Source organism: Crocodylus siamensis, chromosome 4 (genome assembly GCF_052110815.1).
Source record: "Crocodylus siamensis isolate JL-2025a chromosome 4, ASM5211081v1, whole genome shotgun sequence".
NCBI classification, from domain to species: domain Eukaryota; kingdom Metazoa; phylum Chordata; order Crocodylia; family Crocodylidae; genus Crocodylus; species Crocodylus siamensis.
The window spans coordinates 246,747,474-246,764,326 of record NC_143398.1 but is presented as its reverse complement, the minus strand read 5'-3'; the positions used below and the strand labels follow the sequence as shown (position 1 = coordinate 246,764,326).

Below are 16,853 nucleotides of genomic sequence, written 5' to 3'. Positions count from 1 at the left end.
CTGGAGAAGGTGCGGAGCAGGGCGGCAAGCAGGCTGGGTCTTCCCGAGGGGAGAGACCGAGGCCAGGCCTGGGGCAGACGCCGGAGGGGACAGGAGCAGGGGCAGAAAGCCCCCGGGGTTTATCCCCGCGCGTCTCCGCCCAGATGCGGGATGTGCCCACGGAGACCCTGGGAGGAAGCCCGTCACTGTGGCTCCCCAGCGGGGGCTTGGACCCCCCAGCGCAGGGTGTGTACGGATCCGTCTCCGAAGTGCTGCAGGAGAGACCTTGGCCTTCCCCGCCGCACCCCCCCCCACTCACGGTCCCAGGTCTCGATCGTGCCCCATCTCGCGCCCCTCGTGACTCACCCCTTCCCGGCCAGGCAGCCGCACTCCGGGGGGGCTAGGGGCAGGTTGGGGGCGCTCAGCCGTCGTTGGGCCCACCCGGTGCATCGCCTCTTTAAGGGCCGGGTGCCGGGCGGGGCCCCTTTGCCCCCCCCCCCCCCACCCCAGCCCGGGCGGGAGCGGCGGCCCCGCAACAAGTGTCCCCGCGCGGAGGGGGGCAGGCCCGGCCCACGCGCGACCCCCCAGGAGACTCAGGGCCGCGGGGCAGCTTGACCTGGTTTATTGCCCTCCGGACTCCGGCCCCCCCGCTCGCTCACAGCGCGGGGCCCACCCCGAGCTGCGCTGCACACGCGTGGGCCCCGCACAGCCCCCGCCGGGAGGGCCCCGGGCCGCCGGTTCACCTCCCGGGTGCAAGGGCCCCGATCCCCGGGGCAGGGCGGGGGCAGCAGGGGGCTGCGGGCCGGGGGTGTCACTCCGCTGTTAACCCCATCCTTGCCCCTGCTGTCTCCGTGCGTCGTGGGCTGGCAGCGCCGGGGGGCGGTCCGGGCCCGGGGGGCCGTCGCGGAGGCCGTAGGCGAAACGCGCGTGGGGGCCGCGGGCCAGGCAGGAGGCTCCGTGCGCGATGCAGCAGGTCCAGAGCTGGGGGGGAGGCGGTGAGACGGGTCCCCAGTGCCCCCCGCTGCGCCCCCTCGGCCCCCCCCGTACCAGGTAGGCGACGAAGGCGGCGTAGGCGGCCAGCACGACGCCCGCGGGCACCCAGTAGGCCACGCTGCCCAGCGAGGGCAGGAAATCCACCACGAAGTAGAGGTTGATGGCACAGACCAGCGCCGCGATCAGCGCCATCACCAGCTTCCCCGGCCTGGGGGGGTCAAGGGCAGGCCCGGGGTCAAGGGCCTGGCCCTGCGCGGACCCCGGCCCTGCTCGGGTCCCCCCTTGCCCCCCACTCACAGCCCGTTGGTGAAGTCGGTCATGAGCGGCCGGAGGCTGGTGAAGGTCAGGACGGGCAGCACCGCGAAGGGCAGCTGGGGGCACAGGTCAGGGTGAGGGGCACCGGTGGGGCTGGGGGGGACGGGGCATGGGGGCAGGGTGAGGGGCGGCGGTGGCAGAAGTGAGGGTCACCAACAGGGCTGGGGGTGAGGGGCAGGAGTGAGGGGCACCGGGGGCCAGGGGCCGCGCTGCCCGCACCAGGATGCTCTGCAGCACGTTGAGCAGGTCGTTCATGCCCGTCAGGTGCTGCACGTCCTGGAAGGCGGCGACGAGCACCGTGGGGACGATGGCGCACGAGCGGGTGAAGAGGACGCGGGCGAAGCGGGACCAGCGCAGCTGCAGGAAGCCCTGCGGGGTTGGGGTAGGTGTCAAGGCAAGGCTGGGACCTCCCCCGCCCCCGCCCAAGCCTGGGGGCAGGAGTTGGCAGGATTGGGGCCTGGACACCCTGCCCCCCCAGGCGGCTGCGGTGCCCAGGTAGCTTCCAGGCCCAGGGCGGCGGGGCGGCTGCGGCTGCACTGAGCAGCCACCAGGTGTCAGCGGGACCCAGGGAACCGCTCATTACAAGATTCAGTTATGCAAATTATTTAGATGAGGTGCATGAACTCTGCTCCCTTGTGCAAACGCCCCGGCCCCGTGGTTTCGTGGTTCCATGGTTGGGTTGTGGCTGCCTCTGCGGGGGGAGGCAAGACCCAAGGAGGGGTTGTGGCCTCAAGCCCTGCCCACAACCCCTCAGCTCCGCCCCCAGCCCCAGAGCAGCTGCCACATCCTGCTGCCAGGGTCAGCCCCAATTCCTTTCTAGTCTGGCTGCAGCCATCATTAGAGTCCAGAGTCGATGCCCTGCCGTTCGTTCATGGGGGAGGTCACCCCATGTGACTCAGACCCTGGGGGCGAGGGGCAGGTTTGCTCAGGCAGGCCCATCTGGGCAACCACCACCTGCCCCAGTGAGTAGGGCTTAACCTGCCCCCACCATAAAGGCGGTTAACTCTGGAACCTAATGATGTGCCTGGTTTATCTGCCTCCCTGCTGATGCTCCTACCAGGTTTTCCTTGTCTGCCATTGGGGCTCCCACCTCCCCTAAGGCCTCCACGGGGCTGGGATGACCCTGGGGAAGTCCCAGGAGGCTTGGGGGATCCTAGACCCCCCCACACCTCCCCCTGCAGCTCACCTCCATAACGAACTGTCCCGCGTAGGTACCAGTCATGGTCGAGCTCTGCCCGGCTGCCAGGATCCCCACGGCCCAGATGTAGAGGGCAGCTGCCCCGAAGTAGCAGCCCAGGATGACGCCCTGGGGTGGAGGGGAGGGGTCAGTGCACACCCTGGCCCTTCACATTGCCCTGCCCCCTGCCCCCCAGTGCTCACCCCCTGGTAGAGGTCCACAGTCACGGTGCTGTTGTCTGCAGGGAAGATGTTGGCGTATTGGCTGACACTACTGTTGACGCACACGTTGTGCTGCAATGGGTGGGGGCAGGTCATAAGAAGGTGGAGGTCAGGGGAGGGGGCTGGGACCCCTTAGGAGAGGGTGTCAGGGCCAGACAGGGGTTGGTGCTCACCACATCGCTGTTGCTGCGGTGGTAGAAGGCCTGGCCAAAGACGGCCATGACGAAGAGGTTGATGAGGAAAGAGATGCCCAGCGCCAGGCACGACTCCAGCAGGAAGTACCCATTGGCTTCCCTCACCTCCTGTTGCTGTGTCCGGTCCACAGTGCGGGACTGGAGGGGCACAGAGCGGGCACCATCAGCTGGCACTGGTTTCCCACAAGCCTGGGGCAGTGCCCCTTGTTGGCCAAGGCAGGGCTGTGGGAGTAGCCCTTAGTGACCGAAGCGGGGGTACCACAGTGGGCCTCACACTGGCTGGAGACTGCATCGCAGGCCAGGGGGGGCATAGGCAGGAGTCTCACCATGACCCTGGCAGGGGTCTCCCCATGACTGGAACAGGGGTCTCACCATGACTAGGGCAGGGGTCTCACCATGATTTAGGCAGGGGTTTCACAGTGACTGGGACAGTGTCTCGACAGGATCAGGGCAAGGGTCTCACTAGGACTGGGGCAGGGGCTTACCTTGACCAGGGCTGGGGGCTCACCTTGACTAGGGATGAGTGCAGGTAGATATTGTGGGGCATGATGATGGCGCCTACAATGCCCACGGCCTGCAGCAGCTCCTCGCGCCCACAGCCCACACAGTAGGGCACAAAGATACCCCGGAGCACTGCCTCCTGGGACGGTCGCACCACCACATACTGCCGGATGGGGGAGGGGGCACAGGTGAGCCTGGAAGCGCTGAACCCCGCCCCCCCCATGCCCTCCACCCAGCTCCTGGAAGCCACTCACACCCCAGATCGTGGATGGGGAGCAGGAAGGACAGGCCTGGGGTGGAGGTGGGGGTTGTCACTTACCTCGTAGCCGAAGGTCACAGCCATGATGGTGATGAGGAGGCCAAAGAAGGCTTCCAACTTCCGCAGACCTGGGGGGGGCAGGGGGGAGTCCAGGGGCAGCTATAGTCCCATGGACTGCCCCCACTGGGGGCTCTGTCGGGGTACAATCTAGGGAAGCATGAAGGGGTTTGGGGACTCCCTCCGCAGTAGGTGGAGGGCGGGATTCAGCTGTGCCCCCCCCGGGAACTCACCATATTTATCCAGGAAGAGGAAGAAGAGGGTATCGATGATGGTGATGAGGACCCCACCCCAGAGGGGGATGCTGTGAAGGGAGAGGGTATAGAGGGGGGGTTCAGTCTGGCTCAGACATGCGTGTCCCTCTGGCCATGCGTGTCACTGGGCAGTGTGGGGCAGGGGGGCATTACCGTCCGGCCGAGAGCAGGCTGAACGCGATGGCCGTCCCGATCACCTCTTGCATGTCAGAGCCAATGATGGCCACCTCGATGGTGATCCACAGCAGCACACGGGGCACCTGCGGGCATGCACCAGTATCATGCCTGAGACCCCTGTACCCCATGGTCTGTGGGGGGGCAGCCTCCCACCCCCCAGCTCACCTTGGGGTAATAGAGGTAGCAGATCTCGCCCAGGTCCTTGCCGGTGACAACGCCAAGGCGGATGGCCAGGCGCTGGCACAACAGGCCCAGGATCGTGGCCCACAGCAGCACCCACAGCAGCTGTCGGGGCAGGGGGGCAGAGCTCAGTGGGGAGTCGTTCCCCCCACGCCCCAGGCAGGGGTTTGTCCAGTGCCAAGCACAGCCCACCCCCCACCCAAGATAGCTCCCCCAGTGGTGCCCACAGCCTGCAGCCCCCCAGTCCCTGGTGCCCACAGTCCCTCTAAGGCCCCCCCAGCCCCTGGTGCCCGGTGCCTACCTGGAAGCCAGCCACAGCCCCACACTGCAGGTCCGACTCGATGTTGCCGGGGTCCAGGTAGGCGATGCTCATGAGGAACCCAGGGCCCGTGAAGGCCCATAGCTTGCGCAGGCTGAAGCCGGGCTGGGGGGGGACATCAGAGGGGTAAATACTCCTCCTGCCCCCCTTTCTTGCCCCCTCTTCTTGCTCTGCTACAAGGAGCAGGGCTCGGCCAACAAGGACCCCCAGCCCTGTCCAGCTCAGGGGCTGCAACCCACCCAGTACTAAGCTGGGGGGGCAGCTCCATGGGTGACACCCCCCCGGCCCTGGCCTCCCTTCCCCCCCAGCGTGGGAAGGGCCCCTCTACCCACTTCCCCTTCCTGCCCGCCGCACACTTGAGTCCTTTCCTGCCTTGCTTTGAGCCTGTCAGGAGGGGCTGGGGGGGAGGAACCCCAGAGCCCAGCACCCCTCACCCCAGCCTTTCCCCCCCAGGAAGCTCCCAGGACGTGTGGAAAGGTGTGAGGGTGGGGGGGCAGATGCCCCCCAGCCAGGGTCTTTCTCCTGGATCTGAGTCCTGGCAGCAGCACAGACAGCGAGGGCAGGGGGACCTCCCCCACCCCAGCCCCAGACAGGGGTGCCCTCCATGCCCCCCACCCAGGAAGCGCCAGGGCCCTGCTGATTTCAAATTCGTGCCCCGCCCCCAAGGTGGGTTGCAAAACAGAGGTGGCGCCAACAGAGCCCAGGAGCTGGCGGCTGTTGCTCCCCCCCAGGGTCAGGGAGCAGAGTCAGGGGGGAGACCCCCCCCAGTCCCCAAGCAGGGTCCCCAACTGCCTCTGGGGCAGCCCACCCTCTGCCTCAGTTTCCCCAGGCGGGGCTGTCAGGACCTTCCAGTCACTAATGGGCAGCCTAGGCTGATCCCATTACCCATCAGGGAAAACTGAGGCAGGAGAAGGGCGAGAACCCATGCATCCCGGAGGCTGGTGAGATGAAGCTGCACACCCCCACCCCCCGGCCCAGCACTGACTCACCCTGTCCTCCCGAGGAATGGGGATCCGCTCCTCCAGGTAGGTGCCCCCCGCAGCCCCGCGCTCCCTGGGGGGGATGGGGCAGCCCCCAGCCTCACAACTCTGTGCCTGGTATTGGGGCATTGTCCAACGCCAGCCTCGGGCTGAGGGGCAAAGCTGGGCTCAGATCAGAGCCTCCTACCAGGTCCGGGGGGTGGCAGGGGCAGCATTAGGGGGCCCTGTGCTGCCAGGGGAACTGAGCCACGGCAGCATTTGGACAAGCGGGGGCAAGAACCCAGGCGTCCTGGCTGCCTGCTGGGGGGCCGGGGGGTGTCACAGGTCTCAGCCAGTCGAGGGTTGACCCAGGCCCGCAGCCGGAGGGTGCCATGGCTCCTGGCGCCTGCCCCTCGCTGGAGACAGGAACATGTGGCAACAGGAAGTCGTTGTGGCCTGCGGATTGGGCTGGGGGGCATTGGGCTGGAGGGGTCCTGCCCCCCCGTTAGAGCCAGGGGGGCCTCAATGGGGGGGTCTAGGTAGGGGCAGGGACCCCCTGGCAGGGTGGAGGGCATTAGATCCCCCCACGTGCATCCCCATGTGGGCAGGGGGCTCTAGGGGTCTTACCTGGCCGTGGCGTCGCCATGGGGGCTCCGGGCCCCGATCCGGTCTTGGCCTGGGATCCTGCGTCCGCCTGGAGCACGAAGAGGAAGTGCTCCTTCCTGGACGCCCCAGGGGCCTCCCCATCCCTCCAGCCGGGGGGGCGGGGGACACACCTGGGTGGCTCTTGCCCGTGCAATGAGTTCTGGGGGTCTCAGCCCCAGCCCAGCTGTAGGATCGGGGCCGAGGGGCCCTGGAAGCTGGGGGGGGGGGGCGGGCTGGGAGAGAGCTGTGCAATAACTTGGTGTTTGCATGCACTTGGATGTGCAATGCAGACTCACATGCCTGCACTTGGGCATGCATGCACACACCAGCTCACCCCCAACACTTGTGCACAGGTTCACATAGACATGTTGCACATACATCTGTGCACCCCCAGGCTCATTCACAGCTTCACATGCACTTGGCACACACACATGTGCACTCATACCCACCTGCATGCACAGGCACACACACTTGCGCATACATCCTTTCACACATGCAGGCACACACACACTTGCATACAAGTTTGTGCGTGCATGCACACACACACCTGCATGCACACACAAAATGTACATGCATTTGCACATGCACACACCCACAGACATGTTTGCGCACACCTGCACATGTGAGCATGCATGCACCCCCCCCCCCACAGCTGCTCATGTTTGCACCCCTGGACCCACACGCCAAGGTGGGGGGGGTGGGCCAAGCCGGCTGCATGGGGCCCAGGTTCAGGGCACTTCCAGTCACTAATGGGCAGCCTAGGCTGATCCCATTACCCATCAGGGAAAACTGAGGCAGGAGAAGGGCAAGAACCCATGCATCCCGGAGGCTGGTGAGATGAAGCTGCACCCCCCCCCCGGCCCAGCACTGACTCACCCTGTCCCCCCGAGGAATGGGGATCCGCTCCTCCAGGTAGGTGCCCCCCGCAGCCCCGCGCTCCCTGGGGGGGATGGGGCAGCCCCCAGCCTCACAACTCTGTGCCTCCCGGGGATGCTAATGGGCCCACGCGGGACAAGCCAGGACGCGTGTGGTGCTGCTTGGGCGCGGGGGACGCCGCGTGTGGAGCTGGGGGGGGGGGGGCAGTGGGGGGCAGGCAATCCCAGGGGACTTTGCCCTCCAGCCTGGTGGAGAAACTGAGGCAGCCCCAGAAGGCAGCAGGGCGCAGGCCTGGGGGCAGAGTGCCGCGTGCCTCAGTTTCCCCAGTTGCAGCTGCCGTGAAGAGGCAGCAAGGTGAGAGGGGCAGTCAGGCCTGGAGTCCAGGGCCCTTGGGCGAGCCTCCACGCTTGGACGGGGAGGAGGGGTGAAGGCAGCAGTCATTGACCTCGTCTCAGTTCCTCCTTGTGTCTGGCTGGCTCGGGGTGGGGGTGGGGGTGCACCTCATCCCAGCCCCAGTCCTAGGCGCGGGGCCAGGCCCAGGCACCAGAGCAGCACGATTCCCCACCCCCCGCCCCGCCGGGATGTCGGTTATTGCAACATGTTCCGGGAACTGGGAGCTCCTGTGGGGGGTGGGACAGGCCCAGGCCTCAACCCTGGGGCCTGGGGGGGGCAAGGGGGAGGGCTCAAACACCCCTCCCCCCGGCTCCATCTCCAGCAGCGAGGGGCTGCAGATGCCCAGGGGGCTGCTGGGCTCACACTTCAGGCTGGAAAGCACCCCCCCACACTTCTGGGTCCATACTTGGCCTCAGTTTCGCTGCCCCCCCATGCCCAGCAGAGGCAGCAGGGGTCATACCCATGCCCAGTCTCACGCCTGCCTCAGTTTCCCCCATGCCCACCAGGCACTGGCGCACACAAGCAGCACTTGCAAATTAGCTCAAGGCTTTTATTAATTAACCAGACAGTAAAAGAGAAAGAGAGTGTGAGTGTGTGTGTGTGTGTGTGGGGGTGGGGTGGTATTAAAGCTCAGCAGCCCCCTCTGCCCCCTCCTCCACCCCGGGGTCTCAGGATACCCTGGGGGGGGCATATCCACAATGCACCAGGGCAGCAAAACTGGGGTCCTCGAGCCCTTTAGGGTGGGCTGGGTGGGCAGGCGCTGCGGAAGGGGGGTGATGGGGGGCGCTGGGTGGCGAAGGGGGCGAAGAAGGTGGCAGCGAAGGTGGAGGGGTCCGGGGGCCGGCGCAGCAGCAGGGCCTGCAGGAAGTCCCCCAGCAGCGCGGGCAGCTCGGGGTGGCGCCGCACGTAGGCGGCGTGCGAGGCCTGCAGCTCCTCCTGCGCGGGCACAGCCATCAGCCCCGCACCAGCCTGCCCCTCTCCCCCACCGCGCCCCTGCGGCTGGGTCGGGGTGGGCCCGCTCGCACTCACCTTCCTGTCCAGGAACTGCGAGCGGAGCTGCGCGTCGTCCTCCCATGCCAGGGGCTGCTTCCCCCAGGCCAGGGGGGCTTCAGTGGGCTCTGGGGGCCAGAGAGGAGTCAGGCAGCCTGCTATACCCCCCTCCCCAGCTGCCTCCAGGAAAGGGGACTCACTGCTGGCAATATGGGGTCTAGGACGCGTGGGGGCTCACCCTGCTCCGGCAGCGGCGGCTTGTCCAACAGCAGGGCAGTGGTGGGGCAGCCCACCTGGATGCGCCGAGTCAGATGCCTGGGGGGTGAGGGGTTAATCCCCCTGGGACCCCCCACCCGTGAGGGCACAGCAGGCCCCGGCTGCCAGGGCTCCCTGCGGGGGGGAGGGGGCACATACCCGTCGGGAAGGAAGCTGTCCTGCCAGGTCAGGGGCACAGCGGCCCCCACAGCGCGCTCCAGCACGAAGACCTCGGCTTCCTCCGCGCCCACCTGCTGCTGCTGCGTGCCCAGCGCGCTCTGGGGGGCATCGGGCAGGGCGGTGCCGGGGTCCGGGGCAGGCTAGGCCCCTGGTGCCCCCCAATCCCACCCCTGCCGCTGCCCGGACTCACGTAGGCAGCCGGGCAGAAGCCGCCCTCGGGATCCAGGGCCAGGAAGACGGTGCTGGGGGGCACGGCGCAGCGCCGCGCCAGCACGCGGCCCAGCAGCACGGCCGCGCCCTCCAACACCAGCCCCCGCGCGGCCGGCAGCTCCTGCGCCCAGTGCTGGCTCTGCTGCTCCTGCCGGGGGGGGGGGAGAGCTGAGCGGGGACCCCCAGCGCTCCTTGCTTCGGGGCAGCACGGGGGTCCCCTCACCTCTCCCTCCACCGTGGTGCAGCTGATGAGGATCTTGCCCCCGCGCTGCACCAGCTGCGTCGTCTTGTCCAGCGGGTGCCCGGGCAGCTGTGGGGGGCGGCGGGTGAGGGCCGGGCTCCCCCACGCGCGTGCCTCCGGGCCCGGTGCACGATGGGAAATGCCACATGGGGGGCACTCACCTTCACGTACTCGTGCTGGTGCTGCTCCAGGGTCTCCAGCTTCTTGGACACGAAGGCTGGGGGGCGGGGGGGCACAGGGCCGCGGTCAGCCTGCCTGCGCCTGGGGCAGCAAGCAGGGGCGCAGGGCTGGGGTACCCCCACCCAAGTGCCCGCCCCTCGCTCCCGGCCCTGGGGGCAGAGCGGACCCCTTGGGGCAGGGGGGAGGCACGGGGGAACTCCGCGGCTGTGGCGCTGGTGCACGCCGGGAACCGGGGGGCACAAGGCCCGGGCCGCAGCCACAGAGCTGGGGGGCTCGGCGCCGGTGCACGCCGGGAACTTGGGGGTGCCGGGCTGGTGCATGCCGGGAAGTCCCGCCGCCGCCGCGTGCGGGCCGCGGCCGGCCAGCCCCCGGGGGAGCGGGTCCCGCGAGCAACCCACCGCGCAAGGAGGTGCCGCAGGGCGCGCCGTCCACGCAGGCCCGGCTCGTGGCCCGCACCAGCACGCAGGCCTCGTCGCGCCCGTCCGCGTGCCCGTAGGCGCCCGGCTGGGCCGCGACCCGCAGCTCCCCGCACGGCCGCCCGCCCGCGTCCAGCAGCGCCAGCGTCTCGGCGAACAGGCAGGGGCCCAGCTCCGCCGGCCCTGGGGGGAGGCCGGGTCACCGCCGCGGGCGCACTGAGGCGGGGGCGGCCCCCCCCCACTCCTGCCTCGCGCGACACCGCTTCCCCCGAGACGTGCGCGCCGGGACGGGGGGCTTGGCCAGCCCCTAGCCCCCCCCGCTGCCACCCCATCTCCCAGCATGCTCTTCTTCGAGGGGGTCGCCCGGCAGGACAAGGTGATCCCGTGACGTGGCTCTGCGTGACGACGCAGCAGCAGCCCGCGGGGCGGCGTCACGCGTGGCGCGGCACCCACCGAGCAAAGACAGGAGCTCCAGGGCGGCCCGGCTCGGCGCGGCCGCCATCCCTGCGGGACACGCGGGGCTCAGCCCGGGCCGCCCAACGGCCTCGTCCCCGAAAATGCACTCCACGCGAGGCCCCCAGGGTCGGGGACCGCCCCACGCACCTAACACCCGCCGGCACCAGTGTGTCCAACCGTCGCTTGGCAACCGCGCGCGCCCGCCTCTTAAAGGGCCAGGAGCAGTGAAGCGGCGTGTGCCGCTCCCACGCGGGACACGGGGATGGGCGGGGGGGGGTGTACAGCGGGGCCGCCTGAGCCCAGGCAGCACCGTGGGCCCCCCACGAGGGCTTCACCCTGGGCTTGAGGGCCCCTGTGCACCACTCTGAGCCTGGTGTAAAACCTGTCCATTTATTAGCATTGCAACCCCCCAGGGCTGAGCAGCACCTGCAGTCCCCGCCCCCCAGCAGCCCGGCCCCCCGGGGGGGGGCAGAGTGAAGCCAATCAGCTCCCCTTGCCCCCCAGGCCCAAGGCCCCCCTAGCTGCCACATGTGCTGCCCTGGCTCTGGGGCTCCAGGGGGGAGATGTGTCCATCCCCCCCCAGCTGCTACAGGCCCAACACACCCCCTCCGGGGACCCCACACAGACGTGGGGGGTCTTCTGAGGGGCAGCCTGCAGGGTCAAAGGTCAGAGTCCTTGCAGGAAGCGGCTGGGCCTGGGGGGGGGGCGCCCCTGCCCCCCCAGCAGCGCTAAGGGGCCCTGTAGTGGTCCTTGCGCCGGCGCAGCTCGCCCAGCACGCGGGCGCGGAAGGCGGCGCCGTCCTCGCTCCCGCGGCGCCGCAGCCCCAGCGCCGCCTGCACCTCGGGGCTCTGCGTGCGCAGGAAGGGGTTGTAGGCGCGCTCCTCGCCCAGCGTGGACGGGCACTGGGGGCGGGGGGCGAGGGTCAGGGGCTGCCTCTGGGGTGGCACCGGGCAGCCCCCGGCCCCCGGCCCCCCTCACCGTGCTGCGGTGCTCCAGGCGCTGCTGCCCAGCCCAGCGCAGCTTCTGCTCCAGCTGCGGGTTGTCGGCGTCCAGCAGGCTGGCGAAGCCCAGGCACTCCAGCGCGTACTCGTGGCCTGGCCGGACACGGGCGTCAGGGGGGGCCGGACACCTGGGCTCCAGCTCCCGCCCCCCCGCCACTCACCAGGCCACAGCAGCGTGTCCTCGCCCAACGCGGCGGCCGTGTCCAGCGATGCCAGCATGGTCTCCGGGGTGCCCTCGAAGATGCGCCCTGCCACGGGGGTCAGGCTTCAGGGTCCCCTGCACACGGGGGTCCCCCCCACCCTGCTCCAGGTGCCCACAGGCTCCCGGGGGTCCGAGGGCCCCGACTCACCGCAGCCGGAGAGGAAGAGCAGGTCTCCGGAGAAGAGGCAGGGGGGGGCGGCAGGGGGGGTGCCATCCAGCACGTAGATCATGTGTCCCACCGTGTGCCCAGGCGTGTGCCGGGCTGTGAAGCGCAGCTCGCCCACACCGATGCGTGCCCCATCCAGCACCGGGCTGGGTGGGCACAATGGGGGGGGGTGAGGGGGGTGAACCCGCTCCTGAACCGGCCCCCCCCAGCTGCCTGTGGCCACACGCACAAGGAAGCCGACAGCTTCTCAGGACGGAGGCTGGGGGGGGGGGTGGAGACCCAGCCCCTGCACCCCGGCCCCCACTCACTGGGTGAGCTGGGGCACGGCGTCGGCGGCGCTACCATAGACGCGGCAGGAGCCATGGCGCCGGCACAGCTCCGCGTTGCCCCCGCTGTGGTCCCTGCGGGTGACGGACCCGACAGTCAGTGCCTGCCCCCCCCGCCCCCGGTCCCCAGCCTGCGACATCACCTCCTGGCTCAGGGCACAGCCCCCATTTCTCGGGATCTTTCTGTCCTGTTCTGCCCCCCACCCCCACCTCCGTTGCCTCGGGGTGAGGCTGGCTCTGCCCAGCCAACCTGTGCCCCTGGCCCCCAGAGCGGGCACCCAGCCACACAGGGGCTGGGCAGGATGGGGGCTGTATCAGCCCCCACCCCCACTGTGTCAGGACTGCCTGTGCAGGTTGCTCTGCCTCCCCCCCCCAGCCCTTACCTGCCATGTACCCGGGCAGGTAATCAGCTGAGCCCTGAGGCAGTGGCTTTTGTGCCCCCCACCCAGTTGGTGCCCCTCACTCTCAAACTGCAGCCCCCTGCCCCCCAGGTACCCCTTGCTCCTGACCCATAGCCCCTGCCCCTCACCAGTGCTTGTGGGTGCACAGGATGGCGTCCAGGGTCACTCCCTCCTGCTCGATGGCGGCCTGCGGGAGGGAAAGGGGCAGTGCCAGGGAAGCGAGGGCAATCCTTGTCCGGGGGCGGGGGGGGGGGTGGCAGTACCTGGCCTGTGTCCCTTCCCCCCAAGCCAGACCCCCCTCCCCAGGGCTGGGCACAAAGGGGCCCCAAGGACCCCTGCACCCATGAAATGGGGAGGTGAGGTGGGGATTGGGGTAGTGGCTCTGTGTGTCCTAGGCCCTATAGTGCTGAAGCCAAAGGGGAGTCTCCTTTGCTGGGGCAGCAGGGGGTTGGGTGTCAACCACTGAGGACCCTCCAGGGGCTGGGGCCTAGCCCTGATACCCCCTCTCCACCCTGCCCCCGCAGCCCTGCTGGTGCCCCTCACTCCTGACCCACAGCCCCTGCCCCCGTGACCAAAGACCCTTGGGGGAGGCCCTAGGTAGATCTACCTGCCCCCCATGGGCAAATACCTGCCCCCCCCGACAGCCCTTCCTCCTGAGGACTCCCACCTCCCCAATATCTGGGCACCTTCATATCTCCGCAGGCTCCCAAAGGGCCGGGGGGGGCGGGGGGGAGAAGGGGCAGCAGCCTAGAGCTCCCCCCATGAATCACACCTGCAGCAGGGGGATGGGCACCCCCACCCCCCGATCTGCCTCTGCCTCTGCCTCTGCCCTGGGCCTGGGGAGGGCGCACCTGCACGGCGCGAGGGTCAGCGGGGTCCACAACGGCCGCGCGCCGAGACGCCGTGTCGATGACCAGGTAGCTGTAGTTGGTGGCCAGCACCGGCACCGGCAGGATCTTCACGCCTGGCAGGGACCCAGCAGTCCTGAGATGCCCCCTCTTCCCCTGCCTGCACCCCCGAAGGGCATCACGGGCCAACCTGGGGCTGCGCCCAGACCCCCAAGCCCCTGGGCTGAATCCAGGGTCCGGGCACCAGCTGCCCCCTCCCCAGGAGCAGTACAGGGGTTTATCCCCTGGGCAGCAGGGAGCGGGGGGGGGGGGGGGTCAGGACTCCCCTGGCAAGGTGGCGAGGGGCTCACCTGGGAAGGCCACGGGCTGGGGCACAGAGTGGCCGTGGGGGTAGCGCTCCCGCGCCTTGCGCACCTGGCGCTTGTAGAAGAGGTAGCCGAGGCGGGTGTGGGCATACAGGCTGTACCTGGGGGGCAGAGCAGTGTCACTGGGGGGGCAGCTCCCCCATTACCCAGCCAGAGGGGGCTGCAGGTCGGGAGCGAGGGGCACCGCCTGGGCCCCGCTTCCGCCCCTGCATCCTGCCCTGCCCCTTCCCTGCTAGGGACACGCTATTTGTGACACGCGCCTCTTGCACAGCAGGATACGCCCCCCCCCCCGTCCTGGTCCAGCAGCCCCAGTCCCCCTCTGCCCTCCCAGAAGGCGAAGGTCGTCACACTACATTAACCCCTTCCCTGCCTGGCTGGGGGCTTGGGCAGGGACCCCGGCTGCATCGCATTTGCCTACATGAGGATGCATTTATGCGTCTCCAGCTGCTCCTGGGTGGAGGCTTAGGGGAAACTGAGGCCCAAAGGGAGGGAAGCCAGGAGTCCTGGCCCCCCGCCCCGGGAACCACACCAGCGAGTCAGCAGCTCCCAGCGCTTGTGGCCGTGGCTCACTGGGGGCCTAGAGCTGGACTCCTGGGTTCCCTGCCCCAGCTTCGCAGCCCATCTGCCAGCTCTCTCCGTGCCTCAGTCTCCCTTGCAATGGGTAGGTGGAGTGGGCAGGGCCTGGTGGAGGAGGCATCCCGGCATGCACTGGGCTGGGGGGACCGGTGGCCAGAAGGCAGGTTTCAGAGGGGACCGTGCTGGACCGCTGCAGGGGGGTACTCGTGTGCGCGGGGGGGGGGAGGTGTCCGTGCATCCGGGCCGGTGCACGTGAGCGCGCTCCTGCGCGTGCCTCCCACGTCCCGTGTGACCAGCTCCGGCAACCTCATGACCCGCTGGGGTCACATGCCAGGCGGGGGCGAGGCCGGACCCGGAGCTGAGCTCAGCACAAGCCCCGGGACGCCTGGATGTGTGCCAAGCTCCCCTCGCCGGGCCTGGGGGCGACCCCCTCTGCCCGCGCTGGGCCCCAGGGGACGGGGCGGGCCCCCACTCAGCGCCGGGCACCTCCAGCCTGCAAGGGAAGCACCCGGCCTTGCCCTGCCAAGCCCGGGGGGGGGGGGGGGCTCTGGTGGGGGGCGGGGCCCATGCCGGCAATCCAAGCTCATTAGGGCTCCCTGATTACGCTGCAATAAGCAGGTCGGCCCGGGGGGGAGGGGCAGGTGGATGCGGCTCGGGGGGGAGCCCCCGTGTTAACCCCTCACTGCCCGGCGCAGGGAGTCGCGGCCCCTCGTGCCTCAGTCTCCCGCCGGGCGCCGCACCGGGGAGGGGGCCCGCCGCCCGCGCCCCCGCACTCACCCGAGGCGGAACAGCAGCGGCCCCGCCAGGGCCATGAGCGCCCGCGCCGCCACGCGCCCGCCGGCCCCGCACCGGGCCCGGCCCCAGCGCAGCCACGCGGCGCCCGCCCCGCACAGCGCGCGCAGCGCCCGCAGCCCCGCGCCCGCCATGGCCCCCCCGGGCCCGCGCCGCGGCGCATCCCGCGCGAAGCCCCGCCCCTCGGCGCGCGGGGGCCCCGGGCCGGCCAATAGGAGCGGCCGCGGCGGGCGGGGCCGGGGCCGGGGGGCGGAGCGGCGGCGCCCCCCGCGCTCGGCAGCCGCCGGGGCACGCGGCCCCCCGCGCGGCCGCGGCTCTCGTGCGCGGCAGGCTCGCGGGACCTCGGCGCGGGCGGGCGGCGGCGAGAAGCGGGACAGGGCCGGCAGGTCGAGGGGCCGGCCTTCCCCTCTGGTCAGCGCTGCCAGGCCACAGCTGGAGGCTGCAGAAGGGGTGTGGGCACACTGCAGAGTCCGGTGGAGGGCAGCGAAGATGGCTGGGGGGCGGGGGGAAACGGGCTGCTTGAGTCTGCAGAAGGGAAGACTGAGGGCGATTGAATAGCCGCCGCCACCTCCCTGCCGGGGGCTGCAAAGGGGATGGAGCCGGGCTGGTCTCAGTGGGGGCAGATGACAGGACAAGGGGCAATGGGCTCAGGCTGCAGCAAGGGAAGTTGAGGTTGGATATTAGGAAGAACTTTCTCACGAGGAGGGTGGTGAAGCACTGGAGCAGGTTACCCAGAGACGGGGTGCAGTCACCATCCTTGGAGGTGTTTAAGACCGGGGTAGACAAAGCCCTGGCTGGGATGGTGGAGCTGGGGCTGGTCCTGCCTTGAGCAGGCCCTGGACTGGACGTGGCTCCGAGACAGACACCTCACAAGACGGAGACAGACGCCTGCTGCCGCTGGTGCCGATGCTGCGATTTTCCGTTCCCAGCTGTTCTCATCTATCTCCTACGTTCTGTTACTGGATGAAATAATGCGTGTCGATAACAATCATTTATTTTTGCAATCTATACTGTATTTCCTGACTCCACAATGACTCTGACTGTAGACCGACCACCCCAGATGGGCCAATTCCATACATGGAAAACCAGAACATCCTGTAATTGTAGAGCTCGCTGTAAATTTCCACATGTAGAATCAGATTATTGGAAGGTGTCCTACATCTGTCTCCTGCTGTGGAGGGGGAGGCATGTACCCTGACCGCTGCCCTTTGCCCCCCCCACACTTGCCCCTGTGCTCGCACCCTGACACCCGCCGCCACCCAATTCCCAGCCTGTGCTGCCGCCTGAGGCGCTCAGTGCCGCTGTCCACCCCTGCCGCTGCCCAGTCCCCAGCACGTCGCTTCCTCATAATAAGAAAAAAATGAGGAAAAACCATCGTGTAATTTTTAAACTTGAACCAAAGAGTCAAATCCTGAAGTGATGCCCCCCAGGCCTTGCGTTCGGTCCCGTGCTCGTTGTGATGTATTAATCCAGATTTCTCTACGTGGGAGTTTCTGATGCTGTTCTGCACGCTCGACCCAGGTTACGGTCCGCAGGGAAAACCGGACGTTCCTTATCTGCGGCACACAGGCTCTAGAGGGGGTTACTTGGCAGGCTGCGTGGGTCAAGCAGAGACCTGCCCAGGCGGCCCGATCCTGCTTCTTCATCAGGAACCGGCCACTGGGAGCGGGGAAGTTGGACCGTGGGCCCAGGCGTCCCCTGCCGTGCTAGACACCCGGGGAGCCCAGGTGTCCGGGTGCCTTCTGCCCG

General features: G+C 68.9%; 3 protein-coding genes across 16 annotated transcripts; all 3 read right to left on the bottom strand.

Moving 5' to 3' along the window:
* Positions 1-22: 22 nt before the first annotated feature.
* On the bottom strand, positions 23-7,892 carry SLC11A1 (solute carrier family 11 member 1). Of its 4 annotated transcripts, XM_090046120.1 has the most exons (15): positions 6,213-7,892; positions 5,616-5,755; positions 4,609-4,731; positions 4,293-4,412; positions 4,104-4,210; positions 3,930-4,000; positions 3,700-3,767; positions 3,388-3,543; positions 2,859-3,017; positions 2,668-2,757; positions 2,474-2,593; positions 1,507-1,656; positions 1,270-1,343; positions 1,027-1,180; positions 23-960 (listed from the first exon to the last, which is right to left on the bottom strand). In XM_090046120.1, the coding sequence occupies exons 1-15, from the start codon at positions 6,229-6,231 to the stop codon at positions 802-804; spliced, it is 1,710 nt and encodes a 569-aa protein (XP_089902246.1). In that variant the 5' UTR covers positions 6,232-7,892; the 3' UTR covers positions 23-801. The 4 variants fall into 4 exon arrangements, with proteins under 4 accessions (XP_089902246.1, XP_089902244.1, XP_089902247.1 ...); XM_090046118.1 differs by having other exon boundaries at positions 23-1,180; XM_090046121.1 differs by lacking the exon at positions 1,270-1,343.
* A 136-nt stretch (positions 7,893-8,028) lies between these two features.
* CATIP (ciliogenesis associated TTC17 interacting protein) lies at positions 8,029-10,957 on the bottom strand. Of its 5 annotated transcripts, XM_090046140.1 has the most exons (10): positions 10,575-10,621; positions 10,425-10,475; positions 9,954-10,154; positions 9,537-9,592; positions 9,358-9,444; positions 9,115-9,282; positions 8,904-9,022; positions 8,728-8,804; positions 8,529-8,617; positions 8,029-8,435 (listed from the first exon to the last, which is right to left on the bottom strand). In XM_090046140.1, the coding sequence occupies exons 2-10, from the start codon at positions 10,471-10,473 to the stop codon at positions 8,235-8,237; spliced, it is 1,047 nt and encodes a 348-aa protein (XP_089902266.1). In that variant the 5' UTR covers positions 10,474-10,475; positions 10,575-10,621; the 3' UTR covers positions 8,029-8,234. The 5 variants fall into 5 exon arrangements, 4 of the variants coding, with proteins under 4 accessions (XP_089902266.1, XP_089902264.1, XP_089902265.1 ...); XM_090046138.1 differs by having other exon boundaries at positions 8,728-9,022; XR_016442133.1 differs by lacking the exon at positions 9,358-9,444 and having other exon boundaries at positions 8,376-8,435; positions 10,575-10,957.
* Positions 10,949-16,234, bottom strand: LOC149867773 (putative thioesterase PNKD). Of its 7 annotated transcripts, XM_090046134.1 has the most exons (9): positions 15,090-15,299; positions 13,722-13,837; positions 13,375-13,487; positions 12,652-12,710; positions 12,105-12,197; positions 11,779-11,942; positions 11,590-11,676; positions 11,406-11,521; positions 11,008-11,329 (listed from the first exon to the last, which is right to left on the bottom strand). In XM_090046134.1, exons 1-9 carry the CDS (start codon positions 15,236-15,238, stop codon positions 11,156-11,158), a joined length of 1,071 nt encoding a protein of 356 aa, XP_089902260.1. In that variant the 5' UTR covers positions 15,239-15,299; the 3' UTR covers positions 11,008-11,155. The 7 variants fall into 7 exon arrangements, with proteins under 7 accessions (XP_089902255.1, XP_089902260.1, XP_089902258.1 ...); XM_090046129.1 differs by having other exon boundaries at positions 10,949-11,521; positions 15,090-15,302; XM_090046132.1 differs by lacking the exon at positions 12,105-12,197 and having other exon boundaries at positions 11,094-11,329; positions 13,296-13,487; positions 15,090-16,218.
* Between the last annotated feature and the right edge of the window lie 619 nt (positions 16,235-16,853).

What these genes read in the sequence shown, in the direction of transcription:
- SLC11A1 (XM_090046118.1), bottom strand. An exon ending in GCTACCTCTATTACCCCAAG is followed by an intron (nt 4,211 to 4,292) that starts GTGAGCTGGGGG and finishes GCATGCCCGCAG; the next exon opens with GTGCCCCGTGTGCTGCTGTG. An exon ending in ACGTGCTGCAGAGCATCCTG is followed by an intron (nt 1,344 to 1,506) that starts GTGCGGGCAGCG and finishes CTGTGCCCCCAG; the next exon opens with CTGCCCTTCGCGGTGCTGCC.
- CATIP (XM_090046137.1), bottom strand. Translation starts at nt 10,957, where the DNA reads ATGTGGCAGCTAGGGGGGCCTTGGGCCTGGGGGGCAAGGGGAGCTGAT. An exon ending in GCACCACGGTGGAGGGAGAG is followed by an intron (nt 9,283 to 9,357) that starts GTGAGGGGACCC and finishes CCCCCCCGGCAG; the next exon opens with GAGCAGCAGAGCCAGCACTG. An exon ending in GCTTCTGCCCGGCTGCCTAC is followed by an intron (nt 9,023 to 9,114) that starts GTGAGTCCGGGC and finishes GATGCCCCCCAG; the next exon opens with AGCGCGCTGGGCACGCAGCA.
- LOC149867773 (XM_090046129.1), bottom strand. Translation starts at nt 15,238, where the DNA reads ATGGCGGGCGCGGGGCTGCGGGCGCTGCGCGCGCTGTGCGGGGCGGGC. An exon ending in CCAGCCCGTGGCCTTCCCAG is followed by an intron (nt 13,488 to 13,721) that starts GTGAGCCCCTCG and finishes GGTCCCTGCCAG; the next exon opens with GCGTGAAGATCCTGCCGGTG. An exon ending in CTGTGCACCCACAAGCACTG is followed by an intron (nt 12,198 to 12,651) that starts GTGAGGGGCAGG and finishes CGTCACCCGCAG; the next exon opens with GGACCACAGCGGGGGCAACG.